Raw genomic sequence first — 16,905 nt, 5'->3', positions numbered from 1 at the left:
CAAAGTAGCAATGGCATTTTCTTCATAAATCCTACTGATTTTTTTTCAAGTTCTCACAGTGGTGCTGAGCCTGAATGCAATTCCTAGTTCAAATGCCAGCATCAGTGATGCAGCCATGTGTCTGTAAATGCCAGTGCTGATTCTTTAAATATGAGTAAAAACATAAAAGGTGCTTTGACTCCTAAGAAACAACCATCAGTGACCCACCTACAGGAATGTTTACCTGCATACAATAACCCTTGAATGTCCTAAGTGTTCTATGTATCACATGTGCATGCATACAGTACCTCTGTGGAACATACGTCAGATTATGTAACATATATGAAACACTCAGCTTCATCAGCATCTCTTCTGCTGTGCAGAGTTCAAATGTCTGTACCCTCAGCTGCAAAACACCGTAGTACAAGCAGCATTTTCCATTACTGGTGTGGGAGTCAGTCATCAATGCCAGGTGGTATCTCCCCCGTAACCAGCACTTTTCTTGTTTTCTTAATTCCTTCATCCTTGACACTAAAAGTTCCTCTGCTCATTTTTAGTATTACAGGAATACAGTAATTTTTAAAATAACGATTACAGGAAAAAACCACTTTGTGCTTTTTCTGTGCTAGCATCTTTAAAGAACAGTATCTGCAAAAGTGTTGCAACAGTCCTTTTCCTCAATTAGGAAAAATAGTAGAATCTCTAAAAGAGATTTATTATTTGATTGGTCATATTTAACTGAGACAGCAGTTACTGGTAAACACAAAGTATCAGAAAAATTCACCTCATCACAAACCAAATACACTAATATGAAGCTAAGTGGCTTTTTTTGTGAATTTTGAAAATATCTGAGAATTGTTACTATTTTTCATCAAAGTTATACTTCTGCATTTTACTATGATGGCTTTCTTCCTAACCAACTCAACTAAAGTCCACCCATCAGAGGTGTCTGTGCAGAGCCACATCTTCTCTTTCCTGTCTCCCTTTATACATATGCCAAGTCAGCTGGTATCGGTACATATCATGGCTGCTGGTAGAAGAAATGCAACCCAAAATGTAGAGGAGGAAAGGGCCCTTTGCTTTAAAGAGGTGACCTGCAGAAACAGGTCTCAATGGTCCAGATTAACTAGCAACTGTCAAAATATCATTTAGAAGCTATGTAAGGTTCCTGTTCTCCAAAGAGATGCTGTCAAGTAAAATAAACCTAAAATGTGTCAAGCTTTTATACTATTGTAACAATGTGGTCTCTTCCAAATTCCAAATATTCGTTTCAGTAATGTGATGCGACATCTTTGTAGGAAAAGTCCAAAATGCTTAATGCTGTAATTTACCTGGGACAGATCTGGGTAACAGGGGACTAGTGAATGTACTGCAAAATAAGTCTGAGTGAGGGAAGAGAGAAACATCTGGCAATGTCAGGCAAGTGGGAATTACAAATGAGCAAATAGATGGACTCATGCATTTAGAGCTGGAGATGAACTGAACAGAACAAGTGCAAAGGTAAAAGAGATGAGGGTAGAAAGAGAGGGGTAGGAAGACTGGCTAAAAGTGGGAAAATAGTCTTGGATCTTTGCAGTCCTTTGGAGAAAGCTGGATCACAGTTCAACTGGATTTTCTGCAGCCAAGAGGTCTAGGTCAATTATCCCAAGCTGATCACTGGAGTCAATGATCACTAGTAAGACTGTAGCAAGTAATCTACATCTTTATTCCTCAGACTGGCTAAAACATCTAGATTAAGTAGTCTAATCAGTGTTTTTAATTAAAACTCAGTTTGTGAGAGCGTGATTAAAAAGGAAGAGCCAATACTGATCCACAGCCTAGAAAGTTTGGAACTTCCAGAAACTTAAACCAGAGGTTTTCAGGCCTCTCTAGGCCTTTAAATAAAATGTGAGATATCATGGGACTCATCGTAACACCACAGAAGTTGGCAGCACTGCTCTCTGGGGCATTCTTAGTCCTCTGCAGAGCCAACATTTGCCTACAACTTTTTGTTACTAGTCCCAGCTGGACAATAATAGGTCCTCCCTTTCCCTGCACCATCTCTGGTATTTGCAAAGAGATGTGCTTCATTACACAAGAAATAATAAGCCTTCATAAATTACTGGAGAGTAGTGATATTGCTGATGTCTGTTAAGCAGGGAGAAAGTTTGTAAACTGAGAAAAACTTCTTGTCAGAGAAACACTTAGTTTTCTCAGATGTGAAGAGGTCTGTCCCAAATGGGATGGATAAAATTGCAATTAATAGACTCATAGAATCATAGCATGACTTGTGTTGGAAGGGACCTTAAATGTCATCTAGTTCCAACCTGGCCTTGAGCACTGCCAGGGATGTGGCATCCACAGCTTCTCTGGGCAATCTGTGCCAGTGCCTGAATACCCTCACAGTAAGGAATTTCTTCCTAATACCTAATCTAGACCTGCTCTCAGTTTGAAGCTATTCTTTCTTGTCCCCTCACTACATGCCCTTGTAAATAGTCATGCTCCTGCTTTCTTAGAGGCTCCCTTCATCTTTCTTTTTCTTTCTTTCTCTTTCTTTTTCTTTCTTTCTCTTTCTTTCTTTTTCTTTCTTTCTTTCCTTTTTCTTTAGCATCCTTCTGTTTACTAATTGTTTGCCACCAAGTTTTATGTGAGTAGGAAGCCTGAAAATAATTTTCATGATTATTTAGTTTGAACATCTGGTATCATCATGAATGTACCTGGTATAATGAGCTTCTCTGCATCAAACATAGGCTGCATGGTAAGGAAAGGACCTTGAAGCAACTGCACCTGAATAAAACAGGTTCTGCAAAAGAGTAAATCTCCCTCCCAGTGTGCAGGGCCTAACTCCCACTAACATAAATGACAATAAACCCTTCTCATATAGGATAATTAGTGCCCTCAGAGTTTAAATTTGCAGATAACAAGTCATTCAAATGAAGTGTGCTTAGCACTTGAAAATAATGTGGAAATTTCTTCAGTGTTTGGTTGCATTATGTCTAAAGGGGGAAAGAAAAAACTGTTCATAGCTAGGTTAGCTTGTAATTGCTCCAAATTATGTATTTTTATACGATGCAAATTGTGTTTCTAGAGTTTATTCATGATACTTAGCTAGCTATTTTCAAGCTGTAAGCAAAGTGTGGTTTTTTGGGAAAAAAAAAGTGACATAGTGTATTTTTGAAGGAATGAGGGAGAACTAATATATGGGAATGAGGGAGAACTAACTATAATGCATTTTAAAGAATGCATTATAGGAAGAAGCTTGGTTTTAACTGCTTATATCAGACATATTTCTGTGCATTTTTCATTGACATCTGAGCACTATGATGTCTTGAGAGGCTACCTAGAAGAGAGGCTAGACAGTATTAAAGACCTTCAAAGGATACACCTTGGGCAGTGCAAGAGCCCAGCTGTGGCTCCACCCAAGGTGGATTCTGGGTCATAAATTTTCACACTGTTTTTAAGCTTTGGTCCAGTTATATATTGGGATTAATTGTCCAATTACAGCTTGAGGTTATGAAGTCCCATCCTCCCAGACTGCTCTCCTCAATTCACTGTTGTTTACACTTCTTGGGCCTGAAGCTGCAATGGTGTCTTTGGTTCTCAGGCTGGAAAAGGATTGTTTTGTCTAACTGAACTGTGATGAGAACTTGCTATAACTTTATATGAAGTTTGGAGTTATGTACTAGTGCAGTACAGAACCTGGAAAATATGAAAACTAAAACTTAAGGCATCACTACACTGGTGCTCAGGTATTTGCTAAGTGTCCATAAAGAAAAGCAAGTGTCCTCTGGGAACTCAAGACTATGTATCAAAACTGCTTTAGATAGTGGATGACTCAGGATTCCGATATTGTGAAGTGGGCTCAAGAAGATGCCTGAAAGTGACCAAGGTGTACTTGTCAAGTCTTCCTCTTTCAGAAAGCTTTTTGTAGAATAGAGAGAGAAGGGTCAGCTTGGTGCTGGAGATGTTGGTTGTCATCTGTCAAGCTGCTCTGTGTGTCCCTTCACCACAGAGGTAATACAGCTTGCCATCTGCAGTGAGGGCTGTGCCTTCCTTCCCACCACCTTGCACAGCTCCTCCAAACATGACCTTCCCACACAAGTGTGGGGCTACCGACTGACACACACACCCCGTCACTGAGTGATCATAATGGCACCCTTAGACTCCACCACAAAATTAAATTTTCAGTGGGCAGGAGCACTAAGCACAGCCTTGGAGGGTAAAAATGAATGAGGGTCCAGTGGTCCCATCTAGTTATAATAGAATTACAGAATGGTTTAGACTGGAAAAGACCTTAATGATCCTCTAGTTACAATTTCCCCACCATGAGCAGGGCTGCCACCCACTCTATTGCCTAAAACCATCTAAACTGTTCTTCTGCAAAGACTATCTTCCCTACTAATGACAAATGCCATTACTGTAAAATTTACCATTTTCAACAGCATCAAAACACAGTTCATGTCCTTCCAGATCCTCCAGAAACATTTTTCCTTGCTGATTTTCCCCTGCTTGTACTGCTTCACAGTTCACCTATTTGAAAAACAAGCAGGCTAGCTAGAGGCCAGGGATAACTTCTATTGTTTGTATTTATAGTTGTGAACTTTGTGGCCTTATTTTTCTCCAATCACATTTGTTCAGTCCCTCAAGCTGAAAACTCTTTGAAGAAGTCACTGTGTCTTGCAAGATGGCTTTTTTGACATTGAAAATGCTCTGCAATGGAAGTGATGAAACAAATTACCTTAATATCCATTATTTTGACATGTTTTGATGCTTCTCTTTTTGCTGTTATCAAAAAGAACATTATATCATTTAAACCCTCATTTTCAAGTCAGGAAATCAGGGTAATGGCTTTAGTAGAACTCAGATGGTAGGAAGGTTTGGGAGTAGGCTTTTTCTATGTTTTCATCTGCCTCACTATATCAATACATCAGCTATGGTTCAAAAACCCGAAAAAATCCACTGGTTAGAGCAAAGTCTGGACAAACATCACAGAAGTTCTGAGTTTTATACAAGAATCTATTGGAAATATAAACTATAGAAGTTCTGCTAGGAGGACGTACGGAAAATCTTTGCTCTGAATTTACAGGCAGGTTTCCTGTTACTCTTTTTAGTGTTTGTCATTTGTTTTTCAGATACTGCTTTCAGATTTCTTCAGGCTCTTAAGATAACCTACTGCTTATGTATTTCAATTTAGTGTGTCTTCAGTATGCAAATTAGTAGACTGTAATTAACATTAACTGTAATGTTTTTAGGGCATCATCTTTTGAGAAATCCACAATGTAGGTATGCACTAGTAGAAATGGTAGAAAATTTGGAATTCTTCCTAATGCCCTCAATAAATAAATGCATTCAGAGATGTGGGGTATTAGCTTTATCTCCTGGTCACTGTGACATGATGTGGGTCATAGAAGTATCACCTGTTAGGACTTAATCTGGTTTGGCTCCTGTGGGCATTGATACGTATTAGGTTAAATGAAGTCACTGAGTGCCTGGTGAAAGTGAAAAGTACAGATCAGTGCTGGTCACAAAGAAGACACTCTCTTAATTATCCAAGGTAGATTCCCCAGAAAAATAAAGTAAATTGCTAGTTTCTTCTGAGACATCCATCAATGAATATGTCCTTAGATTTCAGTGGATTTCTAACCAGCCAGTCATTTCTTGTATTAAAGAGGGTGTCTGTTTGATTTGGATCTAGTCTGGATCCACTAAATGGAGTCTATCTTGCCACTGAGGCTGTTACCAAATTGAATATAGCACTTCTGCCTCAGCACAAAGAAATCACACTAACCTCTTGGAGTCTTTGAAATATCAGTGCAAAGGTTTCCCCCACGTATATATGTCTAATTTTCCTTCAGCTGCTTCTCTGAGGCTGGCAGGTATCATTTTGCATCCCTCAGTGAAAATGCTATAAAGAGAATATTGAGCTGTTTTCCAGCTGTGTTTGTTTAGGAAGGAATATTTTCTTCTATTTGCGGCACAGGCAGCTATTCGGGATTGTTGTCAGTTTTTTTTTGATATAGATTCCTTGTATATAGTTCTTCTGTAAATGTTTTCAGCATTCAATGCCTTTTATCCAAAGATTTTTTTTTAGTGTGCCTCATAGAGGGATTTTGTAGATGAGTATCTGAACTATGAAATGTAAAATTTCTTGAGATGAGGTGAACAAAATATTTTTTCAACCAAAATTGCATTTATCAGCTTTGTCAATGTACTCTTAGCAAAAATATATGCAAAATGAGAAAAATTACTTTTTAAAATGCAGATTCTCTTCCCCCAAAATTTTCTTCTATTTTTAATTTAATATTCAGTCAAGTGCCTTTCTTCATATCCTATATAATAATTTGAATATCATTATATATAATGATTGTAAATGAAATATAATTTAAAATAAATTATAGGATATTTTTAGAACAGAATATATAGGGTTTTTTCTCGGAATTAAAGAAGACATTGATAATACCTTCAGAGGTATTTTAATCTTGGTGCACTAAACCATAAATATCTTAAAATTATAATTATGTTAGGTCAACACAAAGAATGTGTCTGATTTTTTTAAAACAGTTACCCAATATTGAATGAGCTGGATGCTCTTAGGTCTGTCAGATGTCTTCCTTTTGTCTTATTCTCCTTTTCTGTTAACCATTCTGTCCATACATGTTAGCAACTAACCATTTGCAGCTCTAAATTAAATAGCAAAGTATATAACAATTAGTTAATGTCATATGTAATTTCTGAAATCTTACCTATAATTAATTCATTTAAATGTTTGTGACCATTTAATACTCTGTATGTGTTGCATCTTCCTTATTTAAGAATGTATTTCTGCCTTGGTCCCTGTTGTTATTTGCTCTGCTATGAGTGGTTAGGATAATCACTCAAGTGTATAATAATGTTGATAAGGCTCTGTACACCTGAGGGAATCCTGCCTATCAGAAATGTATCTCTCCTGTATTCTTATTCTCTCATTTCAGGTGGTTTAGGTTGTTTTCATTTTGTCTTAAAATAGATTGCAACATCTTCCTGGCACAGCCTATGTCTTCTGGTGTGCAGAAAAGAACAGGGCACCAACCTCAGATGGAACTTCTTGGTAGCACTGCAATGTAATTATTGTTACACAGGTTTTAATATTACATATTACATATATTTTTTTAAGTAAGGAAATTAGAGTATTCAGAGGTGCATCTCTGTTTTTGGACAGTTACCTTCATTGCTTCTATGTTTGGTGGCTTGTTTCATTTGGTATATTTTTAAACTCTAATAGGTTCATCACATAAATGTTACTTGCTTTTGTGAGATGTTGTGGCCCTTTTAATTTCTTCTATTTTGCTGACCCTGTAGCAGACATCTCTTGCTGTCTGTAGCCCCACTTAATAGCCTGAACTCACCTAGGAATGCAGAAAAGAAAAGAAGTTCTCCAATTAGGCTGTAGTGAGGCACAGAAAATAGTCAAGCAGCCTTTCCAGAAAAGGCAGTCTGAACCTCAGCTCAATCTGGGTCAGAGCCCACATTTCCATGGGGGAATACACAGGCCTCACGCCCCCACTTGTACAGCAGCTCTCAGAAGTTTTTGGAGAGCTGGAATAGATGATGAGCAGCAGGTGAACTACTGCTCCCGAGCCGCTGTAGAAACTTGAGTACATCCCTGATCATCTCTGTTCCTGTTCTCAGGGAGCTGAAGGGCAGGCAGTTTCTGGACAGAACTTAGTGTTACATTAAAAAAAAAAAATAAAAAAACAAAGACGTAAATTTTGTGAGAGTCTAATTGGTAGAAATAAGAGAGTACAAATAACAGAGAGACTTTTCACCAGAGTCTGTAGGGGAAGCAGTTACAAACTGAAAGAGGGTAGGTTTAGATTATACATAAGGAAGAAATATTTTAGAATGAGGATGGTGAGACAATTGCACAAGTTGTACTAAATCATCTTTAGAGGTCCATTCCAACACAAACTATTTAATTTTGACTTGAATTTTTTTTTTTTTTTTTGGACTGATGTTTCTGTCTGCCTGGCCTCTTATGTTTATTTTTAATCCTTTCTTTTATTATAGCTTTTTGACTCTTACAGAAACAAAAACTAAAAAAAAGTACTTCATCCTTTTATTTGCCCATTGGACTCATCAGTGCAACTTCTTGAGGGTAAATTTTGTCATGGAAGGATGATTATATGCTTTTCAGAACAATTTACTTTAACGTAACAATACTGTAACTCTTGCTAAATCTTGCAGAGATTTTGTAAAATATCAAAATTAAGCATAGTAACCAATCTATGTCTGTATTTGAATACTATCTGACTGTATTTTGAGTAATGCATTTGTACTACTTAAAAATTAGTAAAAATTACCTGAAATGGAGGTAGATTTGTCCTACCAAAGATAAAACATTTTTATTGCTAATGAAATATTGTGACATTCTACCTAATTGCTGGTATAATTTCACATAGTGAAATTATAAATGTGCTGAGTCATGTTATCATGGGGAACAGGTGACTCTATTTCTCTGGAAGGTCTAGTCAAGAGGTGCCTAGTATTAAATGGAGTTAATAGGCAATTTCATATAATTTGGAATTTAACCATACTGCTGTTGTAAGTGGGCAAAAAAGAATTCTGTGATACCAAGCCTGAAATCATTTAATCTGGAATGTAAATCAGTTATGTGGTTCAGTTACCAAACATTGATAGAACCGGCCATAGTAGATTGTTGTTTTTTAATTACAGCTGCTCTGTAATGTTGTTGTGTCACCAGGTTCCAAGAAAGAAAATAGCATGGTGTGGCAGTTTGCTATGCCAAATGACCACTGCTCCTGCCAAATATAAATACTACCAGGAATGGGTTCTTCTATAGGATGATAGCCACATCCCTAATTAATGAATGCCACCTTTCCTTCTATGTATTTATGTTCAGATAATTTATTTAAATAATGTTCCTACTACATGCTTTATTGCCTTCTGCCTTTTGCTACACAAATTTTAGCTTATATTGCAAACTGTGCAAGTCATTTGGCAAATGTAATTTCCATCCCTGCATGCTAATCGATTTCTTCACAAACACCTGCTATCAGTTATGATAATAAAAATGCCATTCTAAATTGAAAAGGGGCCAAATGGAGCTTCCTAAGGAAATGACTTAAGTGTCTTTCAATGCCTTTAATGTAGTAATGTTCTTGTAGTGCCAACAGTTTTTTTCAGCATTTGTATTTTATATAATTTTTTCTATTACATAATTTTTCTGTCTAAATGGTTCCTCATAACTGTTGCTATTAAGTAGTTCATAGCAAGGCTGGAGAGAAATTTCTGTGTTTCCTCTCTCATGGGACTAAATCCAACAACTCTACATTGGGAAAATTCCTTAGCACAGACCTGACTGAAACATCTGGCCACTGTGCAAGTATAAATACTAAATGGCTGTATCAGTTCCTATAACATCACTGGGAAAACATTGTAAAGTTGGTGAGTGCCTTGCCCTTGGTCTGCATGCCAGTTTCTTCCTAAAATATAAGCCTAAATTTAGCAGCCAGATTGCAAGTAGCATTTGAATTATCCAAGGTCACTTTATGGCTTCTTCCATCCCAGGAAATAACCTCCCAGCAACAATCCTTGCCAGAACCTAATCATTTTCAGCTCTGCTGGGTCTTGTCTCAGCTCTGAAATGTCTCACTGGTGTTCAGCTGTATTGTCATCTCTCCAGACAATGTCCTCTGTGTTATTTGAAAAGAAACAATCCATTTCACTGATTTTTTCACATTTTCATTTTCTCTTAGCTCTAGCTGCCCAAGCATACGCGCTAAAGGAAGAGAATGATAGTCTCCGATGGCAGCTGGATGCCTATAGGAATGAAGTGGAGCTCCTGAAGCAGGAGAAAGGACAGCTCTTCCGAACGGAAGAAAGCCTTACGAAGGACCAGCAGCTGCAGTTCCTACAGCAGACAATGCAAGGCATGCAGCAGGTATTGCTAAGGAGGAAAAGAACAGTTCTTCTATTTTAGGAAAGTGGTACCTTGGGGATCTGCTGTACTCAAGACTGTTCATTAAGGTCCTGATTTCTTTTCAAAAAATCACAGGGATTTAGATGGGGGAAAGGGAGGAGAGTTTGGGGATGTATTTAGGCATAGTCATTTTAGGAATTCATAAACTACAAACCCCTTGATCATTCAGGAAAACTCTTTATGCATTTGCTACTTATGAGCAAATTGCTCTGTTCCTCTTCTCACTTAATCCAACTGGCCCTGGTATTGCACAGAAGTTTTTTTTAATTGTCTTATATATCATAATCAATATTCTGTGGTGTTTTCATTTGCATCAATCTGCATCTTTTTTTATGCTATTGTTAGAGAATGACTGAGACGTCAGTGTGTTCAGACTACCCTCCTTAACTTGCAAATTGTTAGCAACATCAGTGCTATTTCCTGAGCTATTATCATTTATGCTGACCCATGGATGTAACCTTTTAATTCAGACAGTTTTTAAGTGGTTTAGTGCAGCAAAAACGCTTTTTCTCTGACAGCAGTCAACGAGAAACTGCGCTGTGTCCCTGCAGGTGCAAGGGGTGTCAGTTTATCATAATTATTATCCCTTATTTGTTAGTGTGCTCCTGACACTGTGCTGGGTGAGTCTCAGCAAGCACATCCAGACCGCTCCCACTGTGTTGTCTGACGTGTCCACTGACACATGAGCAGCCCTCACCCAGTGTGCATGTGTGCAGCATCTTCCCTGCCCAGGCACTTGTGTTCAGCTGGTTTGTGACAGGACACAAGGGCAGTGGCTCACCACAGCGCTGGGCGGTGCTCCCAGCTGGAGTGGAGCTTCTCAGCCTGGCACTGCGGAGGTTCATTTTCCTTCCTTCTCTGCAGTGTCGCACGCACTCCTCTGTCACCCCTGGTTATTAGATTCCAGAAGGGGACAGGTTCCACTTCCAGACTGTACTAGGCTGCTTTTGTTTGGCAAAACCCAGGAGATATTAATTTACACATGAGCTGCCCTGTTGGCCTAGGAGTTGCATGGCTGTCCTGGTGCCCATCAAATCCAACAAGTCTGCAAATCCCAGCTAACACCCAATAGCAGAGCAGAGGGCAACCATACACATGTATTGATATCAACACAAGCCCCTTTAAGCCTGCAAATTTTTACAAAGTAATTGATAATTCAGGAATGAAATCTTTCCCAGACTTCAGAATTAAGTCATTACTCAGAAATACTTAAGGTTTCTGTATACTTTAGGTAAGCTTGAGGTCTGTTCATGATCTTAGCCTTATATAAATGGTTACTTAAATATCACTGGTTTTAATAAATTTAACACCATATGTAAAAATTGTGCTGTATTTAATCCTGATGCTAATTCTCCATTAAAATTAGTGAAAAGGAGGCATAAAATACTACTAAATAAAAATTCTGGAGCCCTAGCACCCATTTGGCATTATTATAATTTTCTGTCAGGGGCCTAGATGAAGTATAATCAAGTCTGTAGAATATAAATAGATTTTTATTGAACTTCAAGCAAATGTTAATAATGCAAATCAATAACACAGAGTTACTGACTTATTTCTCTGTTCAGCTGGCCGTGGACACTACAGTCCCTATTCCTCTGAGTGTTTCTGTGTCCGTGACAGTTTTGCTGTGAGGATCTCAATTTTTCTAGTTTGCCATCTCAGGGTCAGACCTACTTGGTCCCAGTGGGATATAATTAGAGATGGCCCAAGGAGCTGGAGAAGACTCTGCAGATAATCCAGTCTGACAATATGCTGAGGAGAGCAGCAACACAGAAGCACGGGAGGTGAAGTTCGGAATATTTGGTGGGAAATTATCAGTCAGTTAAGCAGCTGGATGATGGTTTTGGATTTCAGTAATTAGCCACAGTCATGACATCCCATAACCTTTGTGATTTTCATGCATTTAATGCATGAATATGTACAAATAAACCCTTGATTTAGGTAGACTCAGCTTTATCTCAGCTTGGTTCTGTAAATGTTGGGAGATGACAACCTTAGCTGAAATCCGTCAGTGTAGCAGGTGCTCAGCATCTATGGAAATCAGTCTCACTATGAAATATTAAATATATATCCAGGACTTGAGTATAAATAATTTAACAAGAAGACCTGTATTCCCTTTTATCCTTTTGTATATATTAAAATTAATTTCAGACAAGGTAAACTGAATGCCACTGAATTCCTGAACCCTTCATATATGTCAGCATTGAAAAACATATTTCTCCTTCTTCTTTTCTCCTCATTCTCCCCTACTCTTTCATACACTTCTTCTAACTCTGAAAACTAAATAACAAGTGATTTGAGCTGCAGCCTGAAAAGCAGATTTATCTGAGAAAAATTGGATGCATTTTCAGCATCAAGACATTTTTTGTAAACATATTTGGTGCCAAACAGTAGCAAATAACACAACACCGATGTATTTATAATGTACTTCTACCATCTGGATGTTTTTCAGTATTCTTCCCTGTGTTTGCAGGACTGATGAAATGAATGTTTATTTTCTCTTCCATCACTCTCACTAATCTAAAGTAGCATCAGGAAAACCACACAGATGTTTGCTTATGAAGTGTACCTTATGGGCAGTAGTAGCAACCTCCTTATTTGCTGTGTCTGAAAAAAGAAAATCCTTTGGACTAATGACATTGAACTTATGGGGTTTTAGTCAACTTCCTCCATAAAACTGTGTCACAGTTTAATTTCATACCCACTGTGAGATCTCAAACAAATGGAAATAATGTCTTGTATCCATGGTAACAAATGAGATACACTTTACCTGATTTTGAGATGGAAATTGAATTAACTTGTCACTGCTGCATAGGTGGTATTGCCATCACTTTATTTCTATAAGAGAATTCACATACCAAGAAGATCACTCTTTGAATGGTTCTTTTTCCAGCAGTGTTTGGTATGCTCTGAAAAAAGTCTGTGATCACAAGAAAGGATGTTTTAGTTGTAACTATTTTTGCAACACTTCACAGCACAGTTATAAGAATTTTTTTAAATCTTGCCTCTCTGTCTGAAATGTTTCATCAGATACATGACTATAGGTTGTGGAGAAAATATCACCTAGTAGTGTTGCTTAATGGTTGAAATTATAAGCTACAATTTTCAGTTGGTATACAATTTCTCCGAATTTTAACCATTTAATTTTAGCATATTACATGTGGAATAGCAAGCAGAATTCTTTTGAAAAAATCCTCAGCAAAATCTTTCAGCCATTCTAAGAATAAAGCATGGAAAATACACTTTTATTGTATCTTGTCCATCAAATATAATTCTTGAAGAAATGCACTTGCCACCTTTATGCTTTGAAACAAAGGCTCAGAATTTGACAGTGAGTCTCTAGTGAATTAATGATATAATTTCCAGATCCTTTATATAATCTGTCTGAAACTGATAGTGTATGCAAGCCTTTGAAAAAATGTCATTTTTCCACATAGGAGATGACACTCATTAGCATGTGTTCAAGTAAAATTTAGATTTTTACTGGCCATCCAGTATTGTTCATGAACCACTTCCACAGCACAGCAATCAATGCAATGTTTTAAGCCTCAAGTTAGTCCTGAGTCTACAGAGCACATGTTCTTTACCATGACTCTAATTTAACGAGTTAGCTCTACCTTTTTTGTTAGGCTTAACTGGCCAAGGTATGGGGCCATGCTTGTGTAGCTGTGCTAATTTCTAAACTGCTACATTTGCCAATAGGCTGGTAATTCTGTATGGTGCTTCACTGCATCATGTAAATGCAAGATAATGTTCTTTCCTCTCATAACTCCCCAAGCTGAATGTGATGGCCTGAATGTATCTCCTGCAGGCAAGGGTGTCATCCACAAATTCCTATTTAAACTGTGCTCCTATCTATGTTATGTCCAGGAAATGTATACAAGTGCCTACAGTTCTGCTGTTGCACACGCTGGGGTGTGTCTGATACAAATATTTAAGAGGCAACTCATTGCCCCCATCCTCTAATTGGTCTGAATCACTGGTTGGGCTTGGAATCATACTTCTAATACACAATGACAGCACAGGCTCCCCTTTGCTGGCAGGGATGCATTAAAGCCCAGCCACGGGGTTATTGCAGCAGCAGGGGATGCGCCGCTGTGCCTCTCTTAAAATTAGTGCTCACGCTGGAAAGCCAGAACAAAGGGAACAGTCGTGTGTGGTGGGTGCAGGGCTGGCATAAAGGCTGACACACTGCTGTGAGTGCCACCAACTCAGCTCAGCATGTCTCAGCAGGAGACTGAACATAACCTGGCCCTGCTGATGAACCACACGGGTGTCACTCTGATGCAGTGTGATAAGAGTCCACTTTTGTCTTCTCTTCTTTTTCTCCCCTGATAATACCAATTTAATGTGAATTGCAATGCAGATTATGAGCCTGAACACTCAGACGTCAGGAGCTGCCAGAACCTCTGCCTGTGCATTTTGCTTTGTATACCTCAGAGACCCTTTCCCATTTGGTGCCGCAGGCAGAGAGTACACAGTTAATCATCACCTGTTCAATACCTTCCTGTCCTTGCTGTTCAATATGCAGCTCAAGCTCTTTCTGCAAAGGCCACATTGCTCCTGACATTTCATACCTACTGAGGACTTTCTTTTGCAGTTTACTAACCATTTAACATGTAAAATAAATAGCATGTGCATCTGAGACTGATACACCTTTTTAAAGAGCTCTGATAAATGCCAGATGAATAGCAATCATAAAATCACAGAATCATTTAGGTGATAAAGGACCTGTAAGATAATCAAATCCAACAATTAACCCAGTATTGCCCAGTCCACCACTAAGCCCATGTCCCATGTCCCTAAGCACATCATCTACACATCTTTTACATACCTCCAGGGATGGTGACTCCACCACTTCCCTGGACAGCCTGTTCAAAGCATGACAAACCTTTTTCATGACAAACCAGTTTTCCTAATATCAAGCTCTACACCTCATTTCAAGATTTCAGTGTTCATGCAGGGTAGGACTGTTTGTCTGTCTCACTTTTGTGGTTGGGAGGTTTGTTCAGTGTTCATGCAGAGTAGGACTGTTTTGTCTGTCTCACTTTTGTGGTTGGGAGGTTTGTGGTTTTGAGGTTGGATTTTGTGTTGGAGTGCAGTGCAGCTCCCTCTTTACACTCATTGCTCCCTCAAAGGAGGGTGGTCACAGTACGTCTTTGGTGATGCAGACGATGGGGAGCACACATTTTCCACAGTACCATCACTGGGAGACAGATTACAACCCTTTAATCTAACTGAGGTGTCACAAGAGGCATCTATCAGCTTTTTCAGCAAGACCATGTACCTGTAAAATATAGTAACTCTTCTGAGTAGAAAATCCAAAGTTAACTAGTGTTGAGCTCACTATGCTGCCTTTGAAATTAATTGGATTTCTACCATTCCCAGCCATTAGAGCAGAGCCAATCAATTTTCAAATGGAGCTAGCAGTTTTTTCTACAAACAAAGATGGTGCTTCTCAGGTCTTTCCTTCCCTTTTTTTCACAGCTTTTTCTCATACACTAGTAGAACTGAATATTCTCATGGTCCACACTCTTTCAGTGGGAGCAGGGACAAAAAGAACATTTCTGTGCAGGAGGTTGCAACAGACAGTAGGGCAGGGCATCATGAGGCTTTTTTTCCTCATCAATCTTTTAACCAATCTACCACCTATTCAGTTCAATAAGCCTCAGCTGGCATTGAGGTCTGCAGGTCTCAGATCCTTCACACGTGTTGTTAAGTGTCACAGCCATTCATTTCTGTCACATACAAATGTTCTGAAATGTCAGAAGCCACAGACACAGATGCTGGTGGCTGAAAATTGCTGAATCTGGTGCTGTGTAAGTGGCATGACCATTATAACAATGATATACCTTTAAATATGCAGGTTCTAGTAGCAGTTTAGTACTGAAATTAAGATCATTTTTGAATAGATGGAGCATGTTATGGCTATATTTATTAATATCGTCTAAGTGCAGAGGAGATTTGTAGCCTTTTGTTCCCATAAGTGTTGTCTTAGTTCACTTGTGCTTTTCGGGGCTCTGTACAGTCCAATTCATGCTTAAACTACCAGAAAACAGTCTTTTGCTTATATTAAAAAAAAAAAAAAGGAGCAGCTGCCAATTAAGTGCTATTTATTTACCACATCTCAGACAAGCCAAATGGCTTCTCTTCTCTGTTTAACAACCTTCCTTTATTGAAAGTAGTGTTTGATTTCCCACTTCTGCAACCACCACTTTAATAATATTAGGGGAGTGTAAATAAGGTCCCACAGATACTTTAGGCACCATATTCCCAACAGCTGTTCTAGTGGTAAAATGGAGAAGAGTAGCATCTTTTTTCCTGCTAGTGCTGGTAAAGCTAGACTGAGATTGACAGTAAGAATAAACCCTTCATAGAGAAATAATTGGGTGCACACGTTTTATTTACAATATTAAATAAATCAACTAATGTCTTCATTAGCATAGTTGTGTAGTCTAGTAGTGGTAAAGGACAAATCTTACAAGTTTTCCAGTCCAGTGATCTTACATGATTTTTTTAAAAGATCCTAAATACTAGCATTGGCTTGCTGATTAGAATTTCCAATTGTGTTTGATGCTATCAGTGCTAAGAACTCTGTTTCCATTACTAGGAATTGTGTTTCAGTGGAAATTACACTGGGTAAATTGATTCTCTTCCATAATATTGTTCTTCTAATTAAATTTTTATTCCCCATCAAAATAAATAAAATATTTTTTCTTGAACAGGAAATCAAAATCTAAAATATCTACTTTGGTTTGTTGAGAAAAGGCATGCTCTATCATGCTCATTTTCAGTCGCATGAAAGAAGAGATGGGATTATACTGCCCAAGTGTCATTAGCTGGTGAGGAGCTATCCACAATGGACAGTACAGGTGAAAGGCTGGAGAAGATGATGTTATTATGACTAGATGATCATGTCTTCCTTTGTGCATCATGCAAGGTGCCAACTTGTTGCCTTGTAGGACAGA

General features: G+C 38.3%; 1 protein-coding gene across 12 annotated transcripts in view; it reads left to right on the top strand.

The window, feature by feature from the left end:
- Positions 1-16,905, top strand: part of ENOX1 (ecto-NOX disulfide-thiol exchanger 1) — a 364,143-nt gene that overhangs the window by 311,894 nt on the left and 35,344 nt on the right. For all 12 annotated transcript variants that reach the window (XM_077781387.1, XM_077781383.1, XM_077781384.1 and 9 more), the window contains one exon: positions 9,714-9,898. In XM_077781387.1, coding sequence (XP_077637513.1) covers positions 9,714-9,898 — 185 coding nt within the window. The remainder of the gene's footprint in view (positions 1-9,713; positions 9,899-16,905) is intronic.

The sequence above is a fragment of the Lonchura striata genome, chromosome 2 (genome assembly GCF_046129695.1).
Source record: "Lonchura striata isolate bLonStr1 chromosome 2, bLonStr1.mat, whole genome shotgun sequence".
Lineage (NCBI taxonomy): Eukaryota > Metazoa > Chordata > Aves > Passeriformes > Estrildidae > Lonchura > Lonchura striata.
Note: the sequence above shows the minus strand (reverse complement) of the source record. Positions and strands in the feature narration are given on the sequence as shown.